The 23,356-nt window shown below is 38.5% G+C and overlaps 1 protein-coding gene and 1 non-coding gene across 2 annotated transcripts; both read right to left on the reverse strand.

The window, feature by feature from the left end:
- Positions 1-322: 322 nt before the first annotated feature.
- Positions 323-21,909, reverse strand: NT5C1B (5'-nucleotidase, cytosolic IB). The gene is given in 10 exon segments (XM_032653468.1): positions 323-655; positions 11,611-11,795; positions 12,200-12,319; positions 14,979-15,108; positions 16,237-16,404; positions 16,707-16,886; positions 16,888-17,187; positions 18,502-18,639; positions 19,743-19,835; positions 21,841-21,909. Coding segments are annotated over 10 exon segments (1,680 nt in total). The 5' UTR covers positions 21,874-21,909.
- LOC116764852 lies at positions 15,475-15,581 on the reverse strand. Its single transcript, XR_004353060.1, has one exon. It is a non-coding gene; the product is annotated as a U6 spliceosomal RNA (small nuclear RNA).
- Positions 21,910-23,356: the final 1,447 nt, after the last annotated feature.

Here is a 23,356-nt window from a genome sequence, read left to right on the forward strand (position 1 = left end):
CAATGCTTTGTAAAACTAAGTAGGTTTCTGACATAGTCCTTTAAGCATTCAAGAATTCAAGTTCTAAAATTATTCTAAAGAGTCATCATTATGACTTACACACAGAGGTAGTTGCAATGTCATCAACAGCATTGACAGTTCCAAGAGAAGTAGCTTGAAGGAAACTTGAGAGTTCAAAACGTTTTAAAAAACTCAAGAGAAAACCTTTCCAAATGAACAAAGTTCTGAGGTCTAATCTACTGAAATACCTAATTGCCCTAGAGATCCACAAGATGTGGCTTCCGTAATACCAGACTCACTGCTTTATTTCCCCTTCCCATCCCTAATTGTTCTCTTTTTGATTAATTCCATAAGGTACATGAGCTGTGATGGTGCCAAATTTCTGTGCCCCTTCAATGTGGAACATGTGGTCATCAAAGAAGAGGTGGGGCCTTATCTTCACCAAGATGGGACCTTTGGGGGCTCCAGCAAGGAAAAGAGCTTCGTCTATCTCTAGACCCCAGCGGCGAAGGGTTTTCAGCACGCGGGCGCCTGAACTGGCTGCACTCCTAGCTGTAACCAGGTAGGTCCTGATTGGGCAACATAACCGTTCGTCTTTGGCATAAAACTTCTTTTGCAGTCTGCCTAAATCTTCCAGAAAGCCTTTCAAGGGACCCTGTAAGAGGAACATATGTCACAGCTGTCATCCAGTGAGCCAAAGGAAGTGAACGCTAAAAAAGCAGATGTTTATAAGAACTTATAATACTGCATGAAACATGCAGTATAGACCAGTGATACAATGCTAAAACTCCTTGCATTTATGTGATTATATTTCCTTGTATGGAACCATCCTTGCATTCCTAGAGTAAAACATAGGATGGCCATATAATTTATCATCTAAACACAGATATTTTAAGAGTGTAAGAAGCTTCTATAAAAAGTTGAACCAGGGCAACAGACGTAAACTATCCTTGGCAAAATGGGACACTCTGAAAGCTCAGTTAATCAGCAAAAGCACTCCGCTTTTGATTTACTTTTTGTGACTTGCACATTTTAACATTGTAAAGTGTACTTTTTTATCTTGTTCAATTCCTTCTTGGCTTGGATCCAGTCTTCTCTATATTTACAGTTACTTTATATATCATCACACTTTTATCTTCAACCTTTCTGAACACTTACTTTTAGCTGTACCTCTAGTACAGAACATAGAATTGGATTTTGCTAAGTGATACAATCTGAAAGTCTTAATTTTTAAAACAAAAGCTGAGTTTTAGGCCATTTCTATTTATTGATATCACAAATATATGTGATAATGGTTCTGTATTACAATTTGTATTTCATTTTTCACGTTTAAAGATTTCAAAAGATTGTTCACTGTCTTTTTTATTTGAACATGTGTGTATGTGTGTTTCTTCTAACATTTAGGAAGGTTTGTATTATTTCCTTCTATTGGTTACCTTTATAACTTTTTATAGTACCTTCAGACCTCTATTTTTTTTAAATCCAGGATCTATTATTTTTTATAATGAAAAATAATGAAATTAGGGTACTTCTTCACCTTTCTCCTATCCTCTATTTTTTCTTCAATCATTTGATTTTAACTGTTTCATCTTTCTCAGTGTTTGCATTTGAATTATTAAAGATTCTTATATTTCTGTCTCGCAGCTTTATCCTTTGATCAGCTATTGTAACTGAAGATATCAGTACACTTACTCTTCCTTATAACTTTTTCCTCCATATTTTTCCAGTTTTTAATAGTTAAATAATTTCTACATTGTTAGGGCATGTAATATGTGCTTTCTTCTCTGTCACTCTAATCCCTGCAGTTGTTTTAGTTTTAGATCTACGGTTAAATATATTCTATGCCCATTTGTGCCTTTGTGTGTTTGTAGTCACCTACATATTGGCCAAAATGTGTCCTCTTGTATTAGTTTTCTCAAGAATATCTTATGGAAATAATAATCCCTGAGAATATACTATGTTCTTAACTGTTGATCTGTTTCCTTTTTACTTGAATGAGCTTTTGACTGGATATAGAATCTGTGATTTCTATTTCCTCTCCACATGATCTTATAAGTAGGGCTCCACTGTGTTTTGCTACTGAGTGCTGCTGTGGAGAAGACTCAGGACAGCTTGATTTTCTTTTCCCCACTTGTGTGTGCAGGGTGCCCAAAGAATTATTTCTTTATCTTTGAAGCCAAATAATATTACTAGGGCATGTCTCAGTGATGATCATTCTCTTCTATTTCCCTGTAGTATAATGTGGCCTTTAGTTTCTAACCTTTAATAGTTTAACGTATCCATTAAAATATTCTGATAATTCAGGGTGTTTTCTTGACTTATATTTTGATATGTTTGCATCTTTTTATTTACCACACACAACCCTATCCTCCTACCCCCACAACATAATTTCAGTGTTTTCTTCAGGTATTCTAATTTTGCATATGTTGGATTTTCTTTACCTAGGACCTATTTCTATCATTTTTCTCTCTAAAATATTATTTTTCTATTTGCTTATTTCCAGAGTTCATTTAACATTTTATCATCTCTTCCCTGATTTGGGGGATTTCCACTTTATGATCCAACTTTCTTTTAAGTAAATGTTTAGTCACAGTTTTTACCTATACTTTGGCAACTGTTTCTAGTGAGAGTTCTTCATCTGTTATTAGATTTTGCTCTTCTGTGTCTGCCTTTTTCTCATAGTATCTTTGCATATGTTCTGTGCTAGTTCTCTTTTTATTACTTATCTCTGAAGTAGATTAGTTTTCCTTGGAAAAATTAGAGGGATTCTGGGAAAAGGTCATGGATAGTATTTTAATATTGACTTGTTTTCACAATTCAGAAGCTCCCTTCTTCTCTGCTGTCATGGAAACCATTTTCCACAAACATGGCTTATCTATGTGATCATTTGTTTAATGTTGCTTTGTCTAAGGCTGCACATATTAGAAAAAAAACAAATAAAAAGTCACATAGGTAAAAAAAACTATAACATATTATTGTTATTACTTTTTTGGCCACAGAAACAAAGTGGGGGGCAGTGACTGTTGGCAGAAGCCACCCTGCTCACAGTTTGATTTTGAAACACAGAGGAACACGGCTCTCCCTGATACTTTTGAGTAATTTTCAAAGAGAATAAATAGGGCCTGGTCAGTTTATATCGCCATGTTCAAACCAGGTACCCATATCATTCTTTCTTTCTTCTGTTTTGGGGTATGTTTAACAGTTTATATATTTGTACAGTAGTGTAAGTATGTAATTTATCAAGAAAAAATATAGAAACATGAAGGAAAGTTACTTGAAAATACCTTTTTGAGGAGTTCTATGATTTAGAACATTTGGATTGCCTTGGATGTAGAAAGCTGGAAAGACTGTTACTCCTATCCTAACAACAAGAAAAAGCCAGATAATCTGAAACATCATACATTTTCTTGAGCCCATGAAAGAGCTGAGGTAGCAGGGCAACCGACTAACATGAAACCTAATGGAAAAAATTATGGAAAAATCTTCAAGGACAGATGGAATTCAAGAACTGGCACATCTTTGGCAGAGCCCTAAAGGAAGATATACCAGACGCCATAGAAGCAGGTATGAAAAATTCAGGTAATTTTTAAAAACAAATTGGAAAAGGACAAGTATGGGCTAATGAGAGAACACAGAAGCCCTGGAAGCCACAGACACAAGAAATTCACACTGTTTTACAGGATTTTTTTTTTCCTATGGATTTCACTAGTTTCTTATGAGAAGGACTGCAGACAGGGTGGAAAATGAAAGAATAGAGTCCTTGGTGATGCAGACGTGGAGGAGAGGAGCAGCTGCCACTGTGAGAAAAGACTAAAGATCTACCTTGTCCCATACTTCCTAGGGGACAAAAGTATTAAACTGTTGGAAGAACGGCTTCAAACACTGTTACCCCCAGGGAACAGGTAAAGATCTACTGCTATGGGGGAAGGGGAAGGAAAAATCCTCCACCCTTGGGAGAGGGGCAGGAGACCCAGACCATTAGATATCACCTCTATCACTGGGAGAAAGGTGAGATGAATGATATAACTTCATCCCTAAGACCTAGGGGGGGTACACACTTAGATTTAGACTAACCTGGGACAACAGAGAATGTCGCTTCCTCTCACATCACCACCTGAGCTGGCAGAGACAAACAATAACAGTTGGGAGAAGGGTAACAATGTGGAGGCCACCCATGAGGCATGGACACAAAGAGAAGGCCTACAGCTGAAAATGGAAAAGGAATGTTATGAAAAATCCTTCAGTACCCTACCAGAGGAATTTGAAGCCTGTGATGAAATGAAGGTAACAATAGCAGCAACAAAATGCTTACCTAGTTGAATGCCTGATTTGGTGATTCAGTCAATCACACTAATTGCTAGCAGAAGAGGATCTATGCCTATTACCAGGCAAAAATACTGTTTACCAGAGCCTATACTGTCTACAAACTATGATTAGAAATTAATCAAAGATTTATGAGACTACAATAAAAATAAATTAAACGAGCAATTAACTTTCAAGAGAAAGTAATTAACAGAAGACGCAGTGATGACCTAAATGTCATAAATGTGAGAGGAAATTGAAAATAACTCTGATTAATATCTTAACAACTGTATTAAAAGGTGGATGACATACATGAGTAGACTAGTAATTTCAACAAAGAGATGGAAAAGTTAAGGGTTGAATGGAAATGTTAGAAATAAAAATTGTGGTACAGAAATGAAGAATGCTTCTAATGGGTTCATTAATAGAGCCAACATAGCTAAGAAAAGCATCAGTGAACTTGAAGATAGGTCAGTAGAAATTACTCAAGCTGAAAATAAAGGGAAAAAAATAGTGGGGAAAAAAAGAACAGGGCATTGAATACTGTGGAATACATATACACACACCATATTCAAACTGCTGAAACACAAAGAAATATAGAAAATCTTGAAGGCAGCCAGAGAAAAATAGACACATTATTTACAAAGGACCAAAGATAAGAATCTCAAACAATTTGTTTTCAGAATTTATGCAAGTCAGAAGACAATGAATGGGTATCTGTAAAGTGCTGAAATAAAAATAGGGTAAATGCAGAAAGCTATAGCCACTCAAAATAAAATATTTTTCAAAAAAGGAGAGTAAAGAGTTTTTCAGGAAAAAAAAAAAAAAAACTAAGAGCCTTTGGTAACAGCATATCAGTTCTATATGAAATGTAAAAAGATGGTCTTCTGGCACAAGGAATAAGATACCAGGGAGAAACCTAGATCTACACAAAGAAATGAAGATTCTTGGAAATGGTTAAAATGAAGATGAATGCAAAAGACATATTTTTGTCTTTTCCTTATTCACTTTAAAGATAACTGACTACCCAAATAAACAATAGTAGCAAGGTATTATGAGTTTATAGTATAGGTGAAAGTAAAACGTATGCCAATATCACAAAACATGGGAGGGAAGAATTGAGAGTATACTGTTGTAAGGTCCTTACACTGTACATGATGTAGCATAATATTGTTTGAAAGTAGACTGTGATTAATTGATGTTGTATATTGTAAATCCTATGGTAACCACTGTAAAATCTAAAATGAGTAATAAATCAATAGTGGAGATAAAATGGAATCCTAAAAGCATACAATCTACACAATAAATTCAAAAGCAAAAATAATAAAAGGAAAAAGAAACTAAAGTTAATTAAAGATGAAACAAATAGAAAAAGAAGATGGTAGATTTTGATCCAACCAAAGTAATAATCACATTAAATATAAATGATCTATACTATGTATAAAATAGACAACTGATGGGAACATACTGGATAGCACAGGGAACTCTACCTAATGCACTGTAGTGTCCTAAATGGAGGGGATATATGTATGTATGGCTGATCCATTTTGCTGTGCAGTAGAAGGTAACACAACATTGTAAAGCAACTATACTCCAATCAAAATTAATTAAAAGAGTAAACCAATTGTAAAGAAAGAATTTGATTGTAATAAAACTTAGTCAACTTGCAAATAAATAAATAAATAAATAAGATCTGAAAACAGCAATTAAAACACAGGGATTGTCAGATTGTACAGAAAAACAACAGAAACTATGTAATATCTACAAGAAAACCAATTTAAATATGGAGATATTTTATATGTAGAAACATAAATGGTTAAAAGTAAAAACATAGAAAAGTTGTACCATACAAACATCAGTCCAAAAAAGAAAAAAAAAGCTAGAATGGCTGTATGAATATCAGCGAGAGAGGCATTGCATAATGAAAAGTGATTAATTTGCCAAGAAGATATAATAATCTTAAATATTTGGGCACCAAACAATAGAAATTAGAAATACATGAAGCAAAAATTATATAATTGAAAGGAGTACACAACAGATTAATCCTCAGTTATACTTGAAGTCTTCAATGCTGCCTCCTCAATAGTGGATAGAAGAAATAGAAAGAAAATCACTGACAATATTAAACACCTGGGCAATACAACCTGAATAATACACTATTAACTTACCTAATCTAATTGATATTTATTGAATATTCAACCCCAAAACAGCAGGATAAACATTCTTTTCAAGTAGACTAGAAACATTTACCAAGATAGACCATTTATTCTGGGTATAAAATAATCCTCAACGAATTTCAAGAGTTGAAATCATAGAAAACATATTATCTGACTACAACAGAATTCTACTTGGAATTAATAACAGAAAGGTATCTGGAATAATTCCAAATTTAATTTCACAATTAAATACCCATTTATAAATAACTCATAACTCAAAGTTACAGGGAATTAAAAAGTACTTTTGAATTGAATAAAAATTACAAACCACCTATCTAAATTTGTAGGATGCAACTACAGTAGCATTTAGAGGAAATTTTACAGTATTAAATATTTATTATAGAAAAGAAGCCTCAAATCATCTTTAAAAACTTAGGAAGAGCTGGTTATTAAAAAGATCAATAAAATCGTTAAAGCCTAGCATGATTGACCACAAGAGGGGAAGAAAAGAGAGAAGGCAAATATTACTAATATCAGGAATGAAAAGGGCTACATCACTAAAGTTCCTAAAAATAATAAAGTCATAATAGTAAAATATGAGAGAATATTTATGCTCGTTAATTCAGTGACTTAACTGAAATGGACAGATTCCTTGAAAGACAAACTCATAAACTGCCAGAAGAGGAAAGAGAAGAAAGCGATAATCTGCACAGTAGTTCTGTATCTATCAAAAATAATTGAACTCTTGGTTAAAAGCATTCTAAATAGAAAAGTCCAAGCCCAGATGGCTTCTCTGGAGAATTCTACCATATATTTACAGAAGAAATAATACCAACTCTACACAAAGTCTTCCAGAAAATAGACAGGGAGAAAATACTACCCACCTCATTTTATAAGGTCAGCATTACTCTGTAAGATATTACAAGAAAAGAACACTCAAGAACATAATGGCAAAAAAAATTTTTTAACTAAATTTTAGCAGATTGGATCCAGCAATATATAAAAAGGATAATACAACATAACCAAGTTGAATTTATACCAGCAATGCAATTCATCAATATAATTTATATTTCAACAGACTAGAGAAGCCACATGTTTTTCTCAATAGATAGAGGAAAGACATATGACAAAATTCAACATGGATTTATTATAAAACTCTAAAACAAAACAGGAATAGAAAGTAACTCCCTTAACCTGACAAAGGGCATCTTGCAAAAAACCTGTAGATAACTTGCAGAAAACCTGTAGATAATGTATTTAAGAGTCAAAGACTGAATGATCTCCCTCTAAGATCAGGGAATAAGGCAAGGAAGTCCACTCTCATAATGCTTATTGAACATTGTACTGAATGTACTAGCAAGGGTAGTAAAGCAAGAAAGATAAAGGACATACAGAATGGAAACAAGTTTTTTTTTTCTTTTTTGTGGTACACGGGCTTCTCACTGTTGTGGCCTCTCTCATTGTGGCGCACAGGCTCTGGACGTGCAGGCTCAGTGGCCATGGCTCATGTGCCCAGCCGCTCCGCGGCATGTGGGATCTTCCCGGACCAGGGCACGAACCCACGTCCCCTGCACCGGCAGTCGGACTCTCAACCACTGCGCCACCAAGGAAACCCTGGAAACATGTTTTTATTCACAGTCCACACTGTCTATGTAGAAAATCTTAAATAATCTACACAAATTTTATTATGACTAACAAGTGATTTTAACAAAGTTGCAGGATACAAAGTCAAAATACAAAAATAAATTGTGGTTCTGTGTATTTGCAATAAACAAATTAGAAATGAAAAAATTTAAAGCATCATTTATAATAGCATCAAAAGTTATTAAATACTTAGGTATGAATCTAATAAACTTTGTGTGATAGCTATATGCTGAAACCTACAAAACACTGATGAAAGAAATTAAATATGACCTAAATAAATGGAGAGATATACTATGTCCATAGGCTGAAAAACTTGATATTGTTAAAATATCTATTCTCCCAAGATTAAGCTATAAATTCAACATAATCACAATAAAAATTTCAGCAGGATTTTTTTCTAGAAATGGACAAGCTAATTTTTAACTTTATATGCAAATGCAAAGGAATCAGAATGTCAAAAGAATTTTGAAAAATAACATATTTGGAGGACTCCTGCCACCAGATCTCAAGTCTGACTGTAAAAGTATGATAATCAAGACAGTGTGATAATGGCAAAAGGACAGATACCTATATTGAAGGAAAAGAAAGCCAGTCTTTTCCACAAATAGTGCTGAAACAAGATATATCCATAAGTAGTAAAAATGAACCTTAATACTTTGCACAAATGCATCAACTCAAACAGGTAATAATTCTGAAAAACAACCCCATAAAATTGTAAAAACTTCTGTTCAGAAACATAGGAGGAAATTTTTGCCTTGGGTTAGCAAAGATTTCTTAGATATGATATAACAAGCACAATTCATGAAAGAAGAAATAGAGAAATTGAATTTCATTAAAATTATAAGTTTCTGCTCATTGAAGGACACTGAAAAATATTAAAAGAGTGAAAAGACAAGGACAGACTGAGAGAAAATATTTGCAAAACAAATATATGATAAAGGACTTGCATCTAGAATTGTAATACAAAGAACTTTCAAATCTCAATAATGAAATAAAAAACAACCCAATTCACATGAGCAAGAGATTTGAACAGATATTTTTGCCAAAGAATAAATATGATGGCAAATAAGCACTTGATAAAATGTTCAATATCATCTATCATTAGGGTAATGCAAATTAAAGCCACAATGAGATACAATTATGTAACCACCAGAACAGCTTAAAACAAACAAACAAATGAAAAACAACTGACATTACCAAATACTGGCAAGGATGCAGGGCAAAAAATCTTTCACTGGAAATGCAAAGTGGTGTGACTACTTTGGGAAATAGTTTGGCACTATCTATAAAGTTAAATGCATACTTATCCTGTGACCTAGCAATCCTACTCTGAGGTATTTACCCATGAGAAATGAGATTTTTGTGTTTACACAGAACCCTGTATGCAAATGCTTAAAGTAGTTTTATTTATAAATGCCAAAAACTGGAAATGACCTAAATATCCTCCAATAGGTAAATGTATGAAAAAATGTGGTACATCCATAGAACAGACTACTACTCAGCAGTAAAAAGGAACGCACTACTGATGCAGGGGATGACACAGGTGAATCGCAAATGCATCATTCTAAGTAAAATAAGTCAGATTCAAAAGATTGCATCCTATGGGGTTCCATTTATATGACACCTGGATAAGGCAAAACTATAGGGACAGAAATCAGATTAGTGTTTGACAGATCCTGAGGATGGGGGGCTAGGATGACTACAGAGAAGCACAAGGGAATTTTGTGAGTATTTTGAGTTTGATCGTGGTTTCACGACTGTACACATATGTTTGTCAAAACTCTCAGAACCGTACACTAAAAATGATGAATTATACTACATATAAAGTATACCTCAACAATTCTGATTAAAACACACACACACACACACACACACACACGGAGATCACTATCCCAGAATGGTGAAATGAGATAGAGATCAAATCAGGAGACATCCATTACTTGTCATGGTACCACATTGGAGGCTTTATAAGCTACAATGAGAGTGGCTAAATTAATCCTGTCCAGCTGTCCCATTTGCTGGTGACTCTCAGATCTCCTCCATTGGAGACAATTGGGATATTGTCATGACGAAACCATAAGCCCCATGACCAACATAGTTGAAAGCCTTGGTTAGGAATCATATCTCATAACTTCCTTCTCATCAGTGGAAACATCTGGCAAAGCCTGGTCTTTATAGGAAAGCTACCCTTTCTATGTGAAAAATAGCATATTTTTCCACTGTCAGAAGGACCACATTATGAAAACAAGTATGCTTAGTAAGAATTCATTGGGTATTCCTGCAATATCTAGTGTTGAACTTCACAATTTCAGTTGTTTAATGGGGAAAATGCTTTAAAATATGGAGAAAAGAACTGATAAGTACAGAATCTAAAAGAAATTTGGATTCTTTCCCTGAGATGAAAAAAATGGTATTTTAAGATTATCTTGAAATAATTCTTGTTCTGAAGTTTTTTTTTTCTTTTTAAGTGCTCTTTTTTTAGAGATCTTGAACATTTTAATAATGCTTAAAGGCTAATGTACAATGGGCTCTAAATTTCAGCAAAGCAGACTTATGCAAAATATAACAAAGGGTTTTCATCTCAATAGTAAACTTTGTTAACACTGAACAACTTTTTGACATGAGCTCAAGACTTCTAAAGAAGCTATTTAGGAAGGGACTGTGAAGTTAAACATACACACACAAAAACACACAGAATTTAAATATCACTTGCTGTAATGTGAGGTGAGTTAGTAAAACTTCCATCTTTCAATTAGTCTCTTCCTACTTTTAGAAATGTAATACAACTAACAATATTTAAGATCTTAAGTTCAAGAAGAGCTGAGGAAGAAAAGGCCAATTTAAAAGAAAGGCCTAGGTAAGATTCATAGATTAAAACTGAATGCTCCATCGTTTCATATTCATTTTGGAGAATACTTTGATGTTCAAATCTCCTTTGGTTCAGAAATTGCAGGTTTTGTTCGTTTTAGACCATGACTTTAACACTTCGGTTCATGGATTGATTCCAAAAAACCTAAAATTTTAATTGTTCATACTTTGTACTTGCTTGGAGCTCATTATTTGATTTAATTTAAACTCTCAGTTTTGCAGATTTTTCTCAATTAAGTGCTACCTTTATGGAGTTTAAGGGTATGGACAGAGAGGTTCAACAAATGTTTACTGACCTATTGGAAATAACCTTACTATTTTGAGAACTATTATGTAGAAATGGCTAACTGGTAAGCCGTATTACCTCTGTTACTCATAATTTGGAGGAGATGAACTCTCATGAGAAGATCATAGAAACATTTCCAAAAGGATAGATAAAAGAACACTAAAATTTAAAAAAAGTTGGCAGCAGATGCTTTAAAATGAGGAGTTCATGAAACAAGGGGAGAAAACTACAAAGGATAAGAAGTGAGGAGTGGCCTGCCTAAAAAATTTTAAAAGTCATCACAATGAAGAAATATATATATTGGTATATTGGAAAATAAGTAGATCAAAATTAATTAGAGCTCATTGAACCTACCTGAGCAAGAGACTTATTCTCAAGTAGTGCTTCATGTTGAAAGAATTTGTCCAGCCCGTGCTCCTTGGTAATATGGTCAGACTCATCAGAAAAGAGGACGGCATCCCCATCAAAGGCCACACGGAGCTGTGTGTCACAGTAAGCCATGTCTTTGGCTCCATCAAACATTGTTGCAGAGGCGATCCCTGGAAGACCGTTGGAATTAATTAATACTCTTCTTAGGACCATATGTTTTAGTGTCTATTTAAAAAAAAAAAAATTCTTCCCAGACCTCGAATTTCCTCTCTCGCTATTACCTGACAACACAACTCTTCTTCACAACCACACATCTCGAAACAGTCATCTTTGTACTGCCTCCGTTTCTATAAGGCATGGGAAAGTGTAAAATGGGTGTAGGATAATCACTGAAGATGTCTACCTCCATGAAGGTGAAAGCTCTAAAAGACAAACTTAAGGGCTGCCACTTGTGGAAACACCTTAGCAGAAAACCCAACAACGACATAAACCACATAATCATACGTGAAGGCCAATGGAATGAAACACTAGTGCAGTCCTCTTTATTAACTAGAGAGAGGAAACCAAGTAATACCTTCTTGTATTGCTTCTTGTCCTTTTTCAGAATCCGCAGAAAGATACAAGTTGGTAAGATATGCCTTCAAATAGCCAATGGGGCTTTTTCCACCAGACAGAACCCGGTCAATTAGTAATCCTATTATCGGGCAAGAAAGACTTTGTTATGTCAGAGACTAAAGACAATATACTTACTGGAAATGCAAGTGATAGTTACCTTAGGAATAAATGAGTGCCTACTGCAGTTTTAGAACTACCTTTGTAATACCAATATTGAAAAATGTCTCAGCTATTTTATATAACGGTGCATGATGGTTTATGAAGTATATCCAGATAGGCCATGCTAGTTTACTCTCACACAGCTGTTATGGCAGGCATTATTATCCTCATTACAGAAAAGGAAACGGAGACATAAAGACTGTCTAAGCCCAGTGCTTCACGTTGACTCTTGTCTAGACTAGAACAGTGCACTTTTCCTTTAGCTACAGCATCCTCACTTGTTGAGAGGGCCAGTTGAGATGTGGCTCTGTTTTTAAGTACCATTTTAGTATTTCTTTAGTAACAAAACAATAGTAATAGCAAGTAGTGATAGAATTTAAACTATTTCCCCAAAGCAACAACAGAAGGTCTGAAGTTGTCTCTCTTGACTTGAAATTTTAAAGGCAGTCATTAGCAGGTTGACATTAATATACCATTAAATGCCTTTCAAATCAACAACAGTTAAAAAAACCCACTAGATGTTGGTGAGAGGTTTGTAAAATAGGCACTTACATACACTATGGATGAAAGTGTAAATTGGTACAAGCTGTCTAGAAAGTAATTTGATATTTATTGATAAAAGTATTGATAGCTTTTAAGCAGCTTATACCTTTTGACCTAGGATTCCTTTTTTTTTTTTTTTTTTTTTGCGGTACGCAGGCCTCTCACTGTTGTGGCCTCTCCCGCTGCGGAGCACAGGCTCCGGACGCGCAGGCTCAGCGGCCATGGCTCACGGGCCCAGCCGCTCCGCGGCATGTGGGATCTTCCCGGACCGGGGCACGAACCCGTGTCCCCTGCATCGGCAGGCGGACTCTCAACCACTGCGCCACCAGGGAAGCCCTAGGATTCCTTTTTTAAAGAGTTTATCCTAAGGGAATAATCTGAAACTCTGATAAAGATTTATGTAGAAAGATCTCAGCACAGGATTATTTATAAAAGCAAACCATGGTTCCAATGATGTGAGAATAACTAAGGTATAACATTAAGTATATAAGCGATGTACCCATTCAAAGTGTTTTTGGATATATGATAAAACTGGGCAGCTGCAGATGACATAAAGCAGAATTTTGAGCCAGTTGTTGCTGAGCCAGCTAGTCAGTTGTTTATCATCTGCATGGACCAAGAGAGTGGATAGGATCTATCCACAGCTGAAGTGGAAGTGTTTGCCGTGGTATGGACGAAATACTCTCACTTTTTCACTAAAACCAACATTGGGCATAAGTGGCATAAAAGTGTACTCTACAAATCCTTAAATAATATTAATTTAATGATCAGAAATTATTTGGTGGTACTGGGGACTTCAAAAATGGCGAAAATATCGTCCCTCTTCTCAAGGAGATCACAATTCACTAAGGAGCCAGGCATGTAAACAGATAATTATAATATAGAAAAGACCACAGCGAAGGGAGATACAAACTGCCTTCAGCCCCGAGAGAAGGTAACTAACTCCTCAGGTGAAAAGTTGTTATTCCATGAGCAAGGCTGTGCAAGATTGGGCTTTATCTGTTCAGTAACAGAATTAGTATGTAAATAAGTAGAATTTCTCATGCTACTAAGCTCAATGGGCTTAGTGTGGTGAGGGATAGGTAGACTTAAATCACCTACTAAATCAAATAAGGCTGTCTTGTAAAAATCATAGCTGTCCTTTATTGAGTGATTACACCGCTCATCTCTGCCAAAGCTTTTATATATATTCTCTCTTTTCATAGCATAATACTATGAAGACCGCGTTTTTGAAAGGTAAACATATTTTCAACTGTGTATCAGTAAGATGTTGGCCTTATAATTAGGATAATATAATATAAAACTTATAACTTGTAATAGATAGTGATTATTTATAAATATGCCTCATTTAAGCCTAGAAGTTAAATATGCCAAATTTAAATCTTATTTTGACTTGACATACCCTTAAGACTGGATATGTCACTTAGAAAATGGGCTAAAGGTCCCCACATAAGAAGTCAGGTAAATTCATGAGAGGAAAAATGGGGACCTCCCCTTAAAGCCACCAACACACTAATGGAAATGCTATGAAGAGACTAGTGTCAAACCAATTTTCCCTGTAAAGGAATAAAGACAGTTTTGCTGGCATGAGTATGAATTTGATGTGTGGGGAGATCAGCCAGGGCGAGTCAGATGTTAAGAGTGGAAAGGAAAGGTAAAAACCTTTAAACCTTTAACATGCGTCTGTGGTGAGCAGGAAGTCTGATCACACAGAGAAAGCCCTGGGTTGACGGCTCCTTGAAGTCAAGTTCAGAAGTGAAAAACATAAAACAGAGAAATATATTGCAGGACCTGGGATTAAGACTTTGAAATTCACACTTGACAAGTTAAGTCCAGAGCTTTGGGCCCAACTCTGTGCTGAAGTTAAAAATGAACATGGCCTCTCTTGTTCTGACATAGGCAAATAAACATTCCTCACGCAGAAGGGGGTGTCACTATCAGACACTGCATTAGTTAGGCCACAGTGAGCAAAATAACATGGCTTCTCTCTTCCAGAGCAGCGAGCTGTTCTTCCACACGGTATTTATTTTACTTACCATAGTGATTGACGCTGTTTATAAGCCGCACTCCCACTTGGGCATGGTTATTAGTCATCAGAACAGTATCAAGTAAGTCCTGTTCATCAGGATACAGCTCACGGAGTCTAGCATTGACGTGCTGCAGTGCCTGAAGGTTACAAACACAAATGTGTGTAAGGAGGGCCAGGCAAAGTGGGCACTGGGGGTCTGGATAGAAAGGATCCCATAGGTGTCCAGTTCAAGCCCTGAAGACTTCACTGAGAGACTGTGGCTCCTTTAAGTCACGGTTATGCCATTCATTTCAGTATTTTCAGCCTCGCATACATAGGACCTCAGTTAATGTTTACTGAAAGATGGGTAATGTTTGTTGAAAATTGTTACAACATTTGGTTTACTAGAATTGTTTCTGTGAGGTATATAGATAGGATCAGGCTAACCCTTTCATGGTTTGTCTATTTTTGTTTTTGATTCATAAAACCTGCCTTTCTTGATCTGATGATTATTTTTTATTGTGAAAAGTATAGGCTGCTTCAAGAATTTTCATGTTATCCTTGTGCAGAGGCCATGCTAATGGTCTCTGTGTTGTTCCAGTTTTAGCACATGTGCTGCCAAAGTGAGCATTCTGTATATTTTTTAAAACATGAGTCTTTAGAATAGGTTTGTGGTTTCCTCTCATGCTTCCCCTATGCCTCATAACCACATTCTACTTACAACACGTGAGGTGTCATTTGTTTCTGCCTGGTTATGATGTCATTGTGTAATATTTGTATAAGTTATATAGGGGATCAGAGCTATAAGTGCTATACATTTCAGTGTAAGTTCCAAGAACCTTACTTTCTCTATTAAAGTCAAGCCCCTAAGTGCCAAGAGCATCTTGAGTTTCTTAATATGCTGTGTTTGGGGCAAGAGCAGCGAAAGTGAATTTAATCTTATTTGAATGGGGTGTTTTATTTCTACTGCTTGGAATCATAAACTCATTATTGCTTCTGGTTACTGCTCCTTCTACGGAGAGGACAAAAGTTTCTGTTACAGGTCTCAGAATTTGGGCTCCACTTAGGGAAGCTCAGCATTCCAAATCTAGGGCTGCAGTCCCTCCCTCAACAGTGTGGAAGCTTCTGTGAAAATATAAACTGACCTGGGGTAGACTTAAAAAAGGCAAGAATGACAAGGGTGGATTAGGAATTATAAGGAAACCTGGATGAGATCCCAGGGATTAGCATGAGTCCTTCCCTGCCATCCAGAGTCCTGGAAGGCCGAAGACAGCTTTGCAGAATACCTTGACAAAGTGGAAGGCCGGCCCTGGGGCCAGCACGACATTCTCATTGGAAAGCTGATACTCCATGTACTTTTCCAGACCCTCTTCCTTGTAGATTTTCCTGCTGTCCACCATGTTGAAGAGCGCACGGGATGACACAGCGATGGTGATGGCATGCTTGGGTTTGGGCTGCAGAGAGGGGCACCGACAGGAGGACGAGTCACACAGACCTGAAGGGATCAGGAATGGGCCTCATCCCAGGGCAGGGTGGGAAGGAAACACTTGGGTCCCGGCTTGGAGGACTGGGATGCTGGAGACAGCCAAGGGCTGGGTCCTGGGGGCTACTGTGCCAAGGGGTAGGTTCAGGGAGGAGAAGCAGGGGCCTGGGTGAACTTCCCTATACCATGGACAGGAGGGAGGCTGAGAGAGGTCCGGCCGCGGGGCTGTGTGGAGCGGCAACCCGGGTACCAGGGGAGGCGGGCCCTGCTCACCAGCCTGGGGCGCGAGCAGCTCGGTGTCTTCTCGTACAGTGTTCTCACGGATGCCCAGTAGGCATTGTCCTCGTCCGCCTCTTCCTCTCGCTGCCTGACCAGGTCAGGCATACAGTCTTGATCCAGCTGTGACGGGTAGAGAGCCCTGCCCTGGGCATAGGATTTCCTTTCAGTGGGGGGGCGTGCGCGGATATTCCCGCTGGTGCGTATCCCTGGAATTTCGCGAGTCCCGCAACTCTCGTGTGTACTGGCCCGCTTGGATTTCCCGCCCCAGGCCGGGAGACCAGGCGTCGGAATTCTCAGCCATCTTGGTGCTGCACCGGGACCCGGTCTGGAGCTGGACCTCCGGGGTCTTGGAAGAACGTGAGTCGAGCGGCATGGTTGGTGTGGGTGGCGAGCGCTGCACTGACAGCGGCTTTGGTGACTCTTGATGGCTAGGGGAGGTGGATGAAGTCCGGGAGGTCTTGGAGCTACTGGGGGGCTGGAGCAAGAAAGTGGGCTTCTGAGTTAGATGCCCGCCTAGGGTCCCCGTCCTCACCTCTGCCCAGCTGGGTCAAGGAGCTGTCCCCTTCTCTGTGTTCCATTCCCAGCTCTTAGGTGAATCCTGGTTCATCTCAGCTCCTTTAAGTAGGGCTTAAAGGGGCTCAGACGTTTCAAGGCTCCATATATTAGACATTTCTGTTACATGGACCCAGAGACAGACTGCTTTCATTTCCCCGCAGTTGTTCCATCAGCACCTCACACTTTTTTTTTTCTTTTGGAGTAGATAGGGTAGGGGTCCTCTTCCTTGCCCCTAGGTAGCTGGCACATAGTTTGCAAAGTTCTGTCACTTTCTTCACATATACCTGCTCAGTCAGAGACCTTCTGGTAGGACAGAAGGCTTGAGGAAGGGACCTTGCTTGCCACTGCCTCCATCTGTGACCTCCAGTTAACGTGATGAGCAGCTAGACCAGAAGTTCCCACCAGAAGGCTCTGCAAAGCACCTCAGGGGCATCCGTCTCCACATTTGCTCTGTGATTAATGCAGTGAGTGCTGGGAAGGTCGGTAGGCTGGAGAATCAAGTGTCTCCCCATCACCTTCGGAACTTCTTGTGCCAGTGAAGCTCAGTTGGAGAGAATCATCTTCCTAAATAGGAGCTGGTTCTAGTCATTCTAGAGAAAGGACTCCTTCACTAAGGTACGAGATAGATTATTAAGCATCCATATATTATTCCAGTTTTTGTGATTATTTCACACGTTTCAAAGGGCATGTTCTTGGTGAGATTATTGAGCCAGTCCTAACAGAGACAGATGGATTGGTTCTCCCAGTGTCTGGGCCTGTGTCACACTCTGCATCCAAAAACTAATTCTCACAACAAACTTTTTCTTCTTATGCGACTAGGCCTAGTTAAGGGCTCAAAGCGTCACACAACCTAATACTCTTGAACAGTTTATCTCCTTTGTTGACATTTTCACCCCCTCTTCTGAGTCTTGGGTACTCAATGAATAGTTTTTGAACGTGTGAAGGAAGGAAGGAGAAACCATGGAGTTTAATCATTCAACGTGCAGTTTATAGACCTAGAGATCCTAGGTTTTAATCTAGCTCTATGAGCCTTACTAGTGTGAAATCTTAGGGAAGTTTCTCTGTGTTTCGGTTTTCTTACTCTGGGGATTGATGGGGGTGGGCGTCTGTGAGGGCTAAGTTAGCTGAAAGATATAAAGTACACGGAACAGGGCCTGGCGCATGGAAAGCATCAATCTATGTTATTCTTCTTCTTCTTATGGCATGTACTCTTCCCTTTCATTCCCATCTCTACCTTAAGGCTTGTGTTCTTGCTTCTGGACTCATCTCCTGATGGAGCTCTGGTGGATGGGCTCCATGAAGTTCGAGACCACTGATTTCTCACTAGGTACTCTCGAGAGTCTGTCTTCAGCAAGGTTAATTCTCGTGATCCCTTTCAAGGAGAGAAGAGACCCAGGAGTGTAATACCCCACCACCGAGTCCTCCCACACATATGCTTACGAAACAGCCATGGCAAGCCAAATATAGCAGTGATCAGTGAGAAGGCCCCTGCCCTCTATGACGTGTAATTCAGTCCTGGCCCTTGTGTATTATTCTAGCTCTGGCCCAATCCTAACTTCTGTGAGGAGCAATAAAGTGGGAATCTACCTGGAAGAGCATCCAAAACCAAGTCTGATATCTCATAGGTTTTCACCTGTGACTCCTCTTATGCAGAACTTAGTAGAGTTGAGCCTTTTTCCTCCCTTTTCCCCACTTCCGCCCTTAAGGATAAGCTTGTTAGCAGATGCTGAAAAGACATACCCAACATTTTTGACCAGATTACAAAGATGAAGGCCACTGGTACCTCAACAAGGCTGTAGCAGGTCTCCCAGGTAGCTGCAGAAGAGGGAATAGCGCCCTCTAGCACTGCCTTTGGGAGGAACAGGATGGAGGAGACCATGGAGAGGCAAGTGCAAGTTTCCATCCCCGTATCCTTCCCCTCACCCAGATTGCCTGTAGCTCCCCTCCAAAGTCAGTAGTTTGGTCTCGGCTCACCCTGATCACGGTGATCTGCTAGCCCTGCTCCCACAACAGGCACATGTGAATATAAATACGTGTCGTGCAGCAGGGGCCAAGGAGCGCTTTTCCCTCAGCTGCACAAAGGCAGCGTCTGCACGACGAGTGACCCCGCATGGGGCAGCATCTCAGCGAGTGATGCGCACGCCTCATCTGAAAGATGGTGCAGAAGATGGTCAATGCGATGGCCAGACTCCCCTTCCCTCCCTGATTTGAACAAAGGCCAGTCTCCTCCCACAGGCTGAGCAGAGGTTTCTACGCCATTTATTCTGCATGAACATTGGGAGGTGTGCTGGATGGGTAGGCAGGGGCCAGCTTCTTCTAGTATTTTCTTAACCTTGCCACGAGGACGTTAGGTATGCCTTAATACAAATCTTGATAGCTCAGTCTTTTCTCCCCAAACTCCCCTGCCCGCTAATATTTTTTTATTATGCTGTCTGCTCTTTAATTCTCTCACCAACTCTGAAGAGGTCAGCTCACCTGAGTGCTCAGACGAACTCCTGATTTCTCAGAATCCTTTCTAGATTTGTCTACTTCTAGGCTGTCTTTTGAGTACCTTGGTCCAGTCTCATTCTTAATATGGAAACGAAGAATGTTTATTAATTTTTCATCTCAGGGCATTAGAAACCTTGGGTTTGGGGAATCAAAAGATAAATGAGGGCTTCCCTGGTGGCGCAGTGGTTGAGAGTCCGCCTGCCGATGCAGGGGACACGGGTTCGTGCCCCGGTGTGGGAGGATCCCACATGCCGCGGAGCGGCTGGGTCCGTGGGCCATGGCCGCTGAGCCTGCGCGTCCGGAGCCTGTTGCTCCGCAACGGGAGAGGCCACAACAGTGAGAGGCCCGCGTACCGCAAAAAAAAAAAAAAAAAAAAAAAAAAAAAAGATAAATGAAAGTTAGAATTTGCCTCTTGGCCACTATCAAAAATATAAATTATAGGTATTATTTTTCCTCTGTTCTAACAAGCATGAGTAAAAAGAACATATATCAGACAACTATACAAACAGATTTTTAATATAGAAATTTGTTGGTTTATAGATTTGAGACATGAAGCATTTATCATTTACAAAATGGTAACATGGGAAATGCTGTGGGAGAATTTCCCAGGGGTCAGCAGGACTTGGAGTTAAATGTGAAGCTGCTCACACAGAACAACTTCTTTTCTCTGTTACTCTGAAGATTGCTACTTATGGAACTTTTTCATTTGCCATGTAGAACTGAAACTTCTCTTGTTTGTTTTATTCATAAACCAATTTCCTGTCGATCTGAGCCTCATCAATAATAGATTTTTTAAATCAAGCACTTTAATCCTGTACAGATCAGTCAACAGGCATGTCTTCTATTCATGTTCTCTAACTATTCATAGCATCAAGAGCGAAAAGCGGTCTCTTATTAACGAACTAATAGGGAAGACCATGTAGGGGAGCAGAAGAAAATGGCTTATTTCATGGACATCTATTCAAATATTTGTTTTCATTTTCAACTGCAGGAAATACTGTTGTATTAGAGCAGTGTTTCTATTGTTTCCTGCCAATTCAGTAGCTGTAATGCAATCAAGATTAGTGTTATTTATCCGTTTAAGGAGCTCAACTTCTAGCATAGACCAAAGTGCTCAGGGGCAGTCTGTTAATCTCTTTATGCTCTGTGCCTTGAACCTAGGAAAAATCTAGTTGATGTTAGTTGAGTGACTGAGTCTATGTCTGAAGAGAATGGCGTAGCTGTATAATCCTAGAACTAGTCCTAAAATCTTTCCATCAACCCCCTCAACACTATCACCATGAAGTCCTGTCGCTTACTCCAAAAGATATTTTAACTCTAGTCCCTCTTCTCCGTTCCTGTTCCAGGCCTCAGATCGTTATGGGTCTGCATTCTTAGAATGTGGCTTTTGACCAGATTTCATGGCCTTAAATCCTCTCAACTTCTAGACCCATCTACCCCATTTATTTAGGGTGATATTTATAAAATGTAAATCTGCTTATGCTTCATTTCTGGATACACTCTTCATTCGCTTGGTTAGAGAGACCCAGGAGTCTCATGATGTATCCTGTCTACCTCCAACTTGTGTGCCCTCCACTCTACGCTCTATCTCTATGTTCTGTTTTTGCCAAATGACTTGTATTTGTCTATATACCAGCCTTATATCTTATAACCTGCTTTTCCCTTCAGTGTTCTTCAGAACCAAGCTCGGCACGACCTGGGAGAAGTTCCCAGTATTAAACCTCCCTCTGTGTTGCCTGTGTCTTTTGTACATACTTTTACTGAGTACTGAATTGTACTTTGTTTATGTATTCTCTTTCCTACTAGGCTGTGCATTCTTCAAAGAAAGCAACTGTGTTTTCGCCTCTTACCACTAACATATGAGCATTTGCTCAATAAGTGCTGACTTATTGGATGGACTTATACCACATGATTTAATCTCCTTTTTCTCCACTCTTCATGTTCTTTACTTCTCCTTTTGCCTCTATGTGTGATCACCACCTGAAATGTGATTGCTGCAGAGCATTTCCAGAGGCAAATGATGGACTGATATCTACATTTCCTCAGTTCTTTGGCAAGATTCTAGGACATTCAATTCACTGACCTTCTTTTTCTGTTTCAGAGATGTTTGACTCATTTCTTTAACTATTGAAATTCTTTTGTTGTTATGCAGGTTTTCCTCTCCCCAGCTTCATTTCCTGTTGTTTCTGTTGCTCAGTCTAGGTCTGCATTTAGATTGTCAAATTTATGACATCACATGTGATTCCATAGTAACTAACTGACTCTCTGAATATGTGACTTAAAAAATAAAAAGAAATAGTATTATTTGTGTGCATCCACTCATAACCATTGTCTGGGTTTTTAGGAATCAATGTCTAAACAATGTTCGAATGTTTAATATGTAGCAATATCAGTATTACTGCTTCCTTCTTTTTAAATCTCTTTAACATTAGTAAGTTACTTATTGTATCAATTCCATTTGTGGCTGTACACTTTCTGGTATTGCCAAAATGAATGGCAAACTCATTTGTGGACCTGAGCATTTATTATTGTTTATCCTGACAGATTTTGGAGAACTTTCTGAAAATCTGGAGACTTTTTAACAGCTGAGATCTTGTTCTAGACACAGAGTTTAGACTTGAGTTTAGCTTTAGTGTTTGGTGTTTCTTTCACAATGGGAAGGCCATTTCCATTTATTAAGTCAAAGCACTTAATGTGGCTAAACATAGTGTGGCAGAATGATACTTGCACTGTTTTCCCTGGTGCTTGCCCAATCTTTAAACGTTCTTAAACACGATCTGTCCCTCTTGTATACACACAGAGAAGAAATGTGTAAAATCCAGTCCCTGACTCTGGTTTATAACGTCCAATAATGTTCTTCACTTATGGTTCTGATTTTAGGTAAGAGACATGTGTCATGCCAGCCTGATTTTGTCAAACCATCATGGACTGAGACAGATTTCTGGCCTCTCTTCATGGGAGTTGACGACTTAGTTTGAATATCAGAAGTTTTTGACAGCTTTAATCAAAGTTCTCCAAAGGATCTTCTAGATCGTTAAATACATATGCTCCAGGTTAGACTGCTTGGGTTTGAATCCTTCACCCACCCCCCATGTCTCACTGTGATCCCAGACAAGTTGTTTAATTGTCCTAAGTCTCAATTTCCTCATTTAGAAAATGGAAATAACGATGGTATCAACATCAGATGGTAGTTGTGATAGTTGAAATAAAAGTATTTAAGACAGTGATTGGCATTCACAAGTGATTAACAAATATTAGTTATTACTTTTACTGAGAATTTTGCTACAGCTATACTACAAAGTTAAAATTGAAAAAAAATCTTTAACTGATTTAATCTACACTGCAATCTAGTTGTAGGAACAGAAGTTTAGAAATATTTCTTATTCATGTCCACGTATAACCAATCAAATGTCAGTGTGGTGATTCTTCCCATTTCCTAAACTCTGTAGTCTTAGTGGCACAGACAGAACAGGGAGGGCAGGCTGAGAAAGGGGCAGGCATTAGAATAGCAGTTAGGAACAAAAGCTGTGAGTCTCAGCTTGTGTTCTGCAAAACACAGGAGGAGGCTTTTGCAGAGAGGAGGGACTGGAAAAGTCTCT

Source organism: Phocoena sinus, chromosome 13 (genome assembly GCF_008692025.1).
Source record: "Phocoena sinus isolate mPhoSin1 chromosome 13, mPhoSin1.pri, whole genome shotgun sequence".
Taxonomy (NCBI): Eukaryota; Metazoa; Chordata; class Mammalia; order Artiodactyla; family Phocoenidae; genus Phocoena; species Phocoena sinus.